The sequence below is a fragment of the Megalobrama amblycephala genome, linkage group LG19, assembly GCF_018812025.1.
Source record: "Megalobrama amblycephala isolate DHTTF-2021 linkage group LG19, ASM1881202v1, whole genome shotgun sequence".
NCBI lineage: Eukaryota > Metazoa > Chordata > Actinopteri > Cypriniformes > Xenocyprididae > Megalobrama > Megalobrama amblycephala.
In genome coordinates this window covers 23,545,766-23,557,609 of record NC_063062.1, presented here as the reverse complement: position 1 = coordinate 23,557,609, position 11,844 = coordinate 23,545,766, and the positions used below count along the sequence as shown (strand labels likewise).

General features: G+C 39.9%; 1 protein-coding gene across 1 annotated transcript in view; it reads left to right on the top strand.

The window, feature by feature from the left end:
* Positions 1-11,681: 11,681 nt before the first annotated feature.
* LOC125253919 (extracellular calcium-sensing receptor-like) overlaps positions 11,682-11,844 on the top strand; it is a 9,010-nt gene continuing 8,847 nt past the window's right edge. Inside the window, exon 1 of the mRNA XM_048168177.1 lies at positions 11,682-11,817. Within this exon, the coding sequence (XP_048024134.1) occupies positions 11,682-11,817 (136 nt within the window). The remainder of the gene's footprint in view (positions 11,818-11,844) is intronic.

The following is an 11,844-nucleotide window of genomic DNA, read 5'->3' as shown; positions in this document are numbered from 1 at the left end:
CCCAGAGGGCCTAATACCTGTAAAACATACAGCGTTTAGTCTAGTGGCCACGTAGAGATGGGCATCCTGGAGAGCAGAACTCAGCTGAGTGCTATAAACCCTCGTACTGAGGGGAGTATAATCCGCTCATTCCTAGGATCTACTCAGTGCCTGATTATTTGCGCTGAGGAGGCTGTGCGCTAGGGAACCCTGATACAGGGGAGCACAAACCAGCCTGGGGGCTGATCTCAACGGGAGACTCCATAGACGTCTTCACCAATGATCAGCTTAGGGAGCTAAGCATAATTACACAAACAACCTAAAAGGGGAGTACGAAGCTCACCTAACAGATAGACCATACTGTAGGCACCTAATCATGGAGGCCGGAAAGGCTCCTGCAACATCACTAAAGTTCTGCATAAAGGACTACATATCACACCAGAGTACTCAATCACATAGTGGTATTCCAAGGGCGGCCTACAAGGCCGCACACCTGAAATTTAACTTGCTGGGAGCAAGAATGACCACATGACTTTAGTAACTGTGAGTGCCCACATAACAGTCCATCCAACACATTCCAACAAGCAGTGCACTTGGTAAAAGAACCCTTTTTACTCTTTAAAGCAAGAGGAGTACAACATACGCCAACACGCGCTAAGGAAGGCCCCGCAGGGCCTATAACCTCAGTCAGACACGTGGCATCAGCTCGTGGCAACGTTTTCAAGCTCCAGGCGGGACAAATAACCGAACTACCAAGGAGGTTAATAAGTCACCTGGGGGCCCTGGCCAACCAGTAGCATATTATTTCCTCTACTCTTAGCAAGGAAACATATATTACAACATATGCCAGCATGTTCCTAAAGGAGGCCCAGAGGGCCTACCTGTCACATGCGGCGCCAGCCTGTGGCCAGTTAAGTTCTAGAAGCAAGAATAGAACCAAGTTACTAATGAGGTAACTACTTAGCTCAACTAGAGCTAAAGGAGAGACCATACTCAAGGAAGCAAATGCAGAAAAACCGAACAACAGAGAGGTTTAACACAAGAACTCACCCTGAGAGGCAAGCCACTCAGAAAAATAATCAATAAAAGCACCTTTTACTCTCAAAAGTGAGGAGTACACAAACAAACTCCAACATGCTACACAGGAGGCCTACAATGCCTACGACTTGTAAACACGTGGCGTCAGCTAGTGGCAATCACGACCCATCCACAGCGATGAGTCACATAAAACCAACACAAAACTGTGCCAACATGCAATATGAAAGGAGGCCTTGGCGAGGCCTTCATCTCCAATAGCACATGGCATAGCCAGTGGTAGTTTCATGACCGAACCAGCCAGCAGGCCAAGTACTCAGTAAAACCACCTTTACTCTTAAAGCAAGAGGAGTACACACTCCGCCACAGTACTCTACGAGAGGCCTGACCTAGGCCCTGCTCTTAACAGAGGTGGGCGTGGCCGATGGCATTGATGGTAACCACACAGAACTGTGCCAACATGTAATTTGAAAGTAGGCCTTACCGGGGCCTTCAACTTTAACACGTGGCGTCAGCTAGTGGACATCATGACCAAACCAACCAGCAGGCCATGTACTCAGTACCTTTTACTCTTAAAGCAAGAGGAGTACACACTCCGCCACAATACTCTACGAGATGCCTGACCTGGGGCCTACTCCTAGCAGAGACGGGCGTGGCCGATGGCAGTAATGGTCCTGCAAGACCAACACAGAACTGTGCCAACATGTAATCTGAAAGGAGGCCTTAGCGGGGCCTACGACTTCAGCAAAATGTAGCACCAGCTAGTGGTCTTTAAAGGGAACCAAGCTCAAAGGGGACCAGCTCTAAGCCCAACAAACAGTTGTGGGTAACTAGCTTAACACAACCTGAGCTAAGTCTACACATTCCAGCAGGCAAAGTACCATAACTCATATAATTACAGGGTACAATGAAATGTTAACATAGTCTAAGGGAGGCCTACAAGGCCTACAACCTCAAACGGACACGAGCATAAACCTGTTGCATACACCAACAGCGCCCGTAAACACAAGCTGCAACTAGGAGGCGGCTAAACAACAAAGAGCCAACAACTTCTACAGTTATATGTAATATAGCTGCCGTGTCAATGATCACATAGTGGGAGCTAACAGAGATCAAACTAAAAGTACTAAAAACTAAAAGAGACTTTCTACACTCATCCTGAGTGTGCAATCCAACAGGTGATGCACTCAGTGAAAACACATAAACACTAGCCGGAGAGTACAAAAAACACCACGTCCCACGAACATGTGCTAACCTGTGGCAGCACTAGAGTAAAGCTCACATACATGTAGGGCAAAAGCTTAGAACCCAAAGCAAACGAATGCTTTGTAAATACATGCCATTTAAAAAGGATAAATGTTCTCACCAAACAGAACTTATAGATCTTTACTGAGCCCTAGAGGACGGAAGCTAAAAAGCTAGCACCGTAACTCAAACTTGAATGAAGTTCAAGGGGCTCAGGGGAAACAAAATCATAGCATGATTAAAGTTCTAGAAAGTGGGGCCTAGCATGCACTGCATAAACTTATCTATGCAAAGATAAGGGCCTACCACCTGAGAAACAGCACCAGGGAGGCAAATAACAGCCTGCTACCTTAGCCGTTAACCTCAGCCATTGCACCTACATAAACAAGGGGAAATGGGCATACGGCCTAACAACTCCCTCAGGAGAAGGTCAGAACTAGGAACTATACAACCTAACAAGGGATAGAAATACAAAGGGTGGTTTATAACAAAACACCTAAACCTAGTCCTGGCCTGGGCCGCTAAGCTGTGGGCCTACAGGGCCACACGCATCGCAATGCCTGGGCTTCACCTCTGAATCTCTATAGATAAGAGGAAATAATGCGAAGCTCAAAAAGCAAACAATGTCAGGCGGCCGATTAAGGCCGACCTAAACATAGATACTAACTGAAGTGACGAGTGCTAACTCAAACTACTCTAGCAAACAGTAGATGAGAAGCTACTGCGGCTACCTGTGGCTAAGAAGCGGCCATTTTGTGGCCTGCACAATATATCATACTAGCCAACCTAGCAAACTTCAGTTTGCCCAAAAACCCCTTACTTTTTCTAATTACATACTCAGGAAAACTATAAAGGAACACAAGGTCAGCATATTTAGAAATATAAATATAGACCCAGCTCACTTTCCTGCGGCTCAAAGACCAAAGATTCCTCATACTCCTTTTTCTCTACATGAAAGGATAGAATCTAAGGTTCTTTTAAGCCTAAAAGATCCTCTCACTATCAAACCGGAAAAGCGGGCCGACAGAAAATAATCACTATGGGCCCACCCACACAGCAAAAGGACTTCGCGGCGGATCGGCTGCGGAGGTATCGCAGCTTCCGGAACGTATCCGCGAACGGACCCGTATCGGCGTCCACTTGCGCGCAGTGACGGATCCACAACGAAGGCGTTTGGGACCTGCAAATTGATACAACCGTTACAGTAAAGGCGCGTGAGTGTCCGCGGATCCGACATGGGTCCGCTCAGGATCCGCTGATTGACAGTAGAATTTACGGTGCCACCCGGAGGCAGAGCTGATCCTCTCGGCAGCGCTAAAACTAATGTGACAGTCACGCGGGTTTGGCGACTTGAATGCGGATCCGCCTAGGAGTCTCCTGCTGTGTGGGCAGCCATCAGTCTGACATCAGTCTGTCCTGAGTAAGATATTTTACATAAAAGATGTTTGCATTTAGTTCACAAGACAAAACAATAGCTGAATTTATTAAAATAACCCCATTCATAAGTATGTGAACCATTGATTCTTAATACTGTGTGTGGTTACCTGGATGATCTATGACTGTTTTTATAATTTGTGATGGTTGTTCATGAGTCTCTTGTCTGTTCTGAGCAGTTAACACTCTGAGGTCTGAAAACGCGTCGGCGCGTTTTGCAGGTTTTTTTTCACATTGCAGCAAAACAGACTTAAAATACTCCGTCATTTTTTGTCATAGAGACATAAGTAATATATCAATTGAAACTATAGAATATCTTCTTTTATTTGTATACACTCTGAGTAAAAACACAATGTTGTGCTTTTTGTAAAATAAAGAAAACTAACATGATGCGTGATTTCTCCTCTCCCTCTGAACGAAGTCCAATCTGATAGTTCTCAGAAAATGAAGTGTAACTTAGTGAATACTAATCACAGAAAAGTTAAACTTATGTCTAAAAAAACGTTAAGATGTCAGGCTTTAAATCATTTAAGTCAAATCGAAAACAAACCTTCTGTGTTTATGTAATCTGTATGAAAAGAGAGCCATGTCAGAAGTCCGTGATTCAGCTCATTATCTGCTAATGCGGCCACGCCCACGGAGCCAGCGCTATTCAGACGCAAATTCAGAGGAAATACATGCATTCGTCGTCTCAATCGTGTATTTATTGTCTTGAAAAGTCTTTATCTGGATGTAAAAGTCATGGTTAGGGAGCTCTAGAAGACATGCAGTTAGTTCCTGTTTTCTTTTCTTCTACAGATGAATTTTAGATGAGTTTTTGTTTCTTTAGCGCCCTCCGGCTGCAGTATGAATTGGAAACTCCATTCATGGAATAGCCTCTTCTTCTTTTAGATGAATTTGTGGACTAAAAATGCACAGAGAGCGCCCTCCGACTTCAAGGATGAATTGAAAACACCAGCGCTCATAGTAATGACAATGAATATTAAATAAATATAATTCTCTGTATAGAAAATTGACATAAGCATATGAGAATCCAATATTTCTCCAAATGTGCATGCTTTTAAACTAAAAGCCTATATTCAGACTCTTTGCATCACAGAAATACATTATATTTTAAAGTATAATATAAAACCATTACTTTATATTGTAATAATATTTTTCTGTATGTTTCATATATCATGATGAGCTTGAGACATCACAGAAGTTTTTTTCACAGCCTACCTGACTGAAATGCCTCATTAATATGCAAGTCATTTCAGCTCATTACTATCCAATTCTTTTGTCTTCTCAGGTGAGAATAGCCCATTTTTCAGTGGTGATTCACGCCTCCATGCATACTGTGTTTCTTGGCAAAAAGTGTCTTACAAAAACTAAATCAATATATTGTTTTATATGAAGGAGTAGGCAGCATAATTTTTACATAATTTTGAAGCAAAAACTCTAGTCTACAACCTCCAATACCCAAAAGTCTTGCGAACACAGATTTAATATACTTATTTTGGCCTTATTTCAGTGACTTAAGTTTTTTGTTTTTTCAGTAACCACGCATAAACATCATTCCTTCAAAAACACAAACATGTACATACATGTTCCTCACATATTATTGTAGCCTAGTTTGTGCTGAATACAGTGTAATGACACTTTTGTCATTTATATGTTTATGAACAACTGAAAAAAGCACAAATGTCAGAGCATGTCAAAACTTCTCCAGGCCCCAAATCAGCCTCAGACTCCAGAGGGTTAATCTGAGCTTTGTTCTTCAGAAAAATCCTCCAGGTCCTGCAGATTCTTCAGTTTTCAAGCATTTTTGCATATTTGAACCCTTTCCAGCAGTGACTGAATGATTTTGAGATCCATCTTTTCACACTGAAGACAACTGAGGGACTCAAACACAACTATTAAAAAAGGTTCAAATATTCACTGATGCTCCAGAAGGAAACACAATGCATTAAGAGCTGGGGGGTGAAAACTTTTGAATTCAACTATCAAGGTAAATTGTACTTAATTTTTTTTTCTCCAGGAAACATGCAAGTATCTTCTGTTGCTTCCGAAGGGCAGTACTAAATGTAAAACAATGATATTTAAACAAAAAAAGAAAATATGTGACATCTTCATCCTGTTCAAAAGTTTTCACCCCCCGACTCTTAATGCGTCGTGTTTCGTTGTGGAGCATCAGGGAATGTTTAAACCTTTTTTAATAGTTGTGTTTTAGTCCCTCAATTGTCCTCAGTATGAAAACACAGATCTCAAAATCATTCAGTCACTGCTGGAAAGGGTTCAAATATGCAAAAATGCTTGAAAACTGAAGAACCTGCAGGACCTGGAGGATTTTTTCTGAAGAACAGAGTTCAGTTTAACTGCTCAGGACAAACAAGAGACTCATGAACAACCATCACAAAACAAAAAAATCAGTCATAGATCATCCGGGTAACCACACACAGTATTAAGAATCAATGGTTCACATACTTTTGAGTGGGGTTATTTTAATAAATTCAGCTATTGTTTTGTCTTGTGAACTAAATGCAAACATCTTTTATGTAAAATATCTTACTCAGGACAGTACTAAACAAAAAATAACATGCATTTTGTATTATCTCTCTTATTTCATTAAAATGATTCACATTTTCTCAGATTCTGCAAGTGGTTCACATACTTTTTCATGCCAGTGTATGTATATATATATATATATATATATATATATATATATATATATATATATATATATATATATATATATATATACACACACACACACACACACACACACACACACACACACACATATGTAACCAAGTAGAATAATATTCTACAGGTAATGAGTTTACTGCTTTATATATTGACATATGAAATAAGTGGATGTATGCCTTTAAGAACATAAATCAAGTTAGAGTGTTATGCACATGTGAAAAATGTGGTTTTAACTTAAGTCTTTCTTTATTTTATTGGTTCATTAGAGTTAAGTCCCGCCCGCACCTATGTGTTATGTATTTTGAGTGGTTGTTTGCGGGGGTTGATTGACAAGGTGGGAATGCGATATGCAAGCTATGAGAGAGACGCGCTGTATGCGGTAATAGAGTGGTGAATGATCTACAAGTTTACAAGTTTAAAATTTTGAACTGTAATATTGATTGCATGTGAAACACATGATTCATGTTTATTTGTGTTTATTGCGAGTTCGCTGTGAGTGTTTATAAATGTAACCCCTCATAATTAGGGTGGTTAATGGACTCTTAATTTGAAGAGTAGTTGTAGTGATGCTATTCTCCACTAGAGGGCGCTCCTCCGTGACGAGCGCAATAATTGAGAAAAGAGCCATTTTTTACAAATGAGAGCGGAGATAGAAGATTGTTGATTTCAGAGTGCAAATATTTTAAAAGAGAGCAATATAAAGTGTGAAGAAACTGTTTTAAGTTCTTTTCCAGTCGAATCCGGGGGGAAGAAACATCTTTTTGTACTTTTATTTCGAGGAACTCCGGTGAGTGTTGTGTTCCTCCGTTATTGCTCTGTAATCGGTCATATGTGTTTAATTAATGGTTTACAGTAAGAAATACGATTGATAACTAACTGATGATGAGAAAGTATTGAAATATGCATGTTGATAAAAGAGATAAAGGATAGTTTGTCATAAACCAATCGGAGTTCAATCAAATGAGTTGTTAAAATCAACTGCGTCACACGTTGTTTGATGTGCATTAGTTGATGCAAATTGAGCCAATTTGTGATAGTTTGATGTTATTAATTAACTGTATGGGAATGTACTGTTAAGAAAGAGAATTTAGAGTATGTGATGACATGCATGTTTGCCATTTAGTCGTTTTATTTTGTTTTTATTTTGTCATAATATATATATAATGTCAGACATTAGTCTGTTTAATGTTGATCAAGTGGGTATATTCTTTGTAAGATAAGTTACGTTAATATGCAGTTGGAGGAAGAAAAGAGAAAGATTTGAAATTTCCTGTGCTTTATATCTGTTCTTAATTCAGATGAAGTGAATGTGAACGAGTGATAAGTTTTCTGCATTATGCAGGTTGGTTTTTTTCCCTCCTTCTCTTGTTTGCTGTTGATGTGTGCTTCTTCGATCGTGGACGAGTGAACGGCGAGCCAACAGTGCCTAGTTGATGTCGCAACGCATCCTTCTTTGCAGCACATTCAGCATCCTTATTCTGTCATCAATCCCTGGATACAGATAAGAGAATACAACACACCACACTCTTTGGATACCTTGAGTGAAACTGAGTTAAGACTACCCGGGTAGTAAATCTTTTCTGTCACGTGACTACTTTTACTTTTTTTTTTTTACTTTTTTTCATATTTTTCTTCTTCAAATTTTTTCTTCCTGGAAGGATCTGACTTTATCGAAGAGACAAATAGTAACACAAGGAAAAGACTCTGAACAGTGTTTTGGGAAACCTTTCTTTTATTGATCATTCCAAACAGGCCTGATTGTATTCCCTTTTAGTTTCGTTTGACTGTTTGCAAACTTTGAACTATTTTTTCCAATTGATGGTACCAATACATTTTTTTCCTTCTTCCTTAACAAGTTGTAGTGAAATTGCTGTTTCAAATCCTCCTTACGAACTTAGACGTTAACTATACGGTCACGCTACTGTGCCCATTCATCCTCATTAGCTCATTCGAATACTAGAGCGATACAACGGGTTACATAAAAAAAAAAAAAAATAAATAAATAAATAATATATATATATATATATATATATATAAATAATATAGGAGGTGGAAGAAGAAGAGGAGAGGGTAGATGTAAATTGCCCTTTGCAGCTGGGGGATCATTTACAAACGCAGCAGTGTTTACAATCGATCACCCATCTCACTCTCACTTCTTCCCCCTCCCGTCTGTCTGGGCTCAGATACAAATCTGAATGGCTAGGGGTTTTTCCATGCCCTCCCGATCTCAAACGTGGAGATCAGGAAGGAATGGAAAGCCTATGGGAGCTGCAGCGTTCATGGACAGAAAGAAACCGCTTGTCGAGCCATCCACGCGCGGCCCCTTTATTAACGCGCCCTCATGGCAGCCGCAGCCTGCCAGAAGTGCGTCCCAAAAACACCAGCAGCTCCACATACACAGCAGCCAGAGGAGCGTGCGCTGCCGGACGCGATGACGTAAAACACAGAAGTCATTGTCATCCAGCAACTCATCCTCGTCAGCCCCGGGGGAGCCGAGAGAGAATACAACTCTCTCAAACTTCCCAAGGTGCTCACCTGCAAGCCTCATGATTGCAGCCACCGTTTTGCCTCAGCACAAACGGGGCCAGAATCACCAGGAACAGATGCGGACACCTCTTTCCTTGAGAAGAGTGCCAAATGAGAACGGAGCATCCCGATAGGGAGATGCTCACAGTAAATAACAAAAAAACACACAAACAGTGCCCTCAATCACTGTCTATGCACGTTCCTCTCCCTGACAGACAATGCCCAGAAATGTGTATATCAAGTGTCAAAACCTGGGACACGGATGAACACACTTTCTTGAAACGTTTGTAAGGCATAATATAGATACCCTTACCAGAGTCCATACAATCGCGATCAGACAGAACAGTCCCGAAAGGCGAGAAGATACTGACTGATTCTCTAGGCGCTCCTTATATACTTCTGGGTCGTACTATGATGACGTCATAGGCTTTCGCGGGCCAATATGATTGGAGTTTTTTGATACTTGGCTTTCGGACATCGGCTCACATGTGACATTCCCCAATGCGATTTGAATGCAGAGTTGAAGTTTCCTTCGAAAGGGAACAGTACACCAGTGACACAATGAATCACAAGTGATGTAAGACCAACTATAATTAAGTAGATGGAACTAAATTTTTACATTTGGTATACTAAATTGAGTGCAGCTTCTCAGCTGCACTCAATTTAGCCATATACCCTCAATTTAGCCATACCTGCCCAAAGGAGGATTAACAATGAGAAAGAAAAGTTAGAATCAAGTAATCTTAGTGCTATTTTATGAAAAGAACTAAATGAATAGCTTTGAATAAAGTTTATAAACAGGTAACACCAGTGACAATTTTCATGAAAAATGCATTTTACAAAATGGCTGCTGCAAGGTATCAAACCACATGTTGTCAGTCATGGTATACTCACTAAATTAAGTAGTTTAATCCATTTATATTCTAGATTTTTTTTTTTTTTAATTCTCTAACAATAAAGTAGGTCATACCAGTGACTTCAACTAAAAGCTTCATATGAAATTATGATTTTCTAATTAAAATTTCTGATAACTGAAAAGAGATAGCGGACTTCCCCTTGGCCTTTCTTCATTGATCTTCAGGAAACAGGAAAAAGGAAGTCAAGTGATGTCATCTGTGTCATTTTTTATTTAAAAATAAGAGATTTTTGTTAAAGGAAACACCAGTGACATAACTCCAGGGGACCACTACATGCATTATATATTTTATAATATTTATTCAGCATTTTGTTTTTGTTTTTTATGTCATTTACATAATATGTTTGATAGTATAATTATTGTATTTTAAATGGTATAAAAAAACTGTTTTTGACCTCAAAATAAAGTACTTTCCCTCTGTACATGACTGTGGGGGCGAGCACTTCTTTGGCGCTTGGAATTTTTATAATTAATTAAAAAACAGATATTGCCACATTGATGGCTCAGGGAGGTGTAATTGTTCAAATAACATTGTTTCGTTTTAAAATATATAAAACTTGTAATCCCAAAGCATTTTCAACACTAAAAAAATCTAAAGTTGAGAAAAGTGGACATTTCTGTAGAATGACCCATATAGTGAACACCTGATGACCGCAAACAAAACACCCTCCAGAGCCAAAAATCCAATAAAAACATTTGGCAAAATGACATGATTACAGCATCAACTGTGCTCTTGCTTTGTTGAGAATACCTGGATAATACTGCCTCGGCACACTTGGTAAGTTGAAATAATATCATTCTTACGTGACAGCAGTGAAGTCTACCAATAAGCTGACAAATACGTCATTATCATAAATCGCTGTTCGTCCCATAATTATGAAATTGTATATGCCCAGTTATAATCGCTGAAATGCAGCTGCTCGTGTACTTCCTATGTAAATAGATAAATACATTGTTTGCATTTAATCATAAGGTGCAAATAGTAAGCAAACATAGTGTCTACTAAACCACAAAATCTGCTAGCGATCTATTGATGGTAATATTAGCTAACATGCAGTCTGAATTTGTTATACATTCTGCTGTACAAAATCTATGATCGCTGTAGCTTCATTTAATATGCGAATACAAAGCGAAAAGCCGCTTTTATAGAGTTCAGCAAAACTCATCTCTGAATAAAAGCTAATCTCATATTGGCTAGCTTCTTATATGCTTAGTGAATCTCTGAGTATTAAAACAGACTGTTCACCAACACGTGAATTAAACCTCATTTATTGTTACTTCATCATGAACTGATAAAGGAGACCACACAAAAAAGACGGAAGCTGCTTTTAAGTAATGCGCCTTATTTGAGAGTTGCCAGTGGACTACTTGAACTGAGCCTCATGACGTACTTCCGACTTGAAGTGTTACGGCTCGCTAGTTTCCAGTTTGGCTGCCATTGTTTGGGTTTGTTTTAAAATGTTTAAAAAAGAAAATACTTTTCGATTTCAGAAACAGCAAAAGAAAACCCACAAACACCGTTGTTCCGCTGTGTACAGCATCGTCAAAGTTTAACGGAACTTTAAGTTTCTACTGCTTTCCTTGCGAAACCGAGCTTAGAAAATGGTGGCTAGTGAACATACGGCGAGATGATTTTACTGGTTCTAGTCGTTCTAAGGTTTGTAGCAAACATTTTAATAAAGATCAGATTATTGAACCACAGACAGTATGGACTCTGAGAAAGTTAGTAACTGGTGCAGTGCCAGAGCTCTTCATTTGGAACGACTACACAATTCAAGCCCCTCGGCCAAGTGTGTGGGAGAGGAGAGAGAGACCTGTCGAGGTGGTGTCCGCTGAACCCGTTCCCACTGATGCATCCATGGATCACGATTACTGTAATGTTCCCGAGCCATCATCACTAGACCTGGCATGTGCTAAAATTGAAGAGCTCTCCCAAGAAGTGGAAGAGCTGAATAAACAGCTAAATGAGCTACGCATTCAGCGTGATTGGAGCGGTTAGCCAGCTCAGATGAGGACATTAG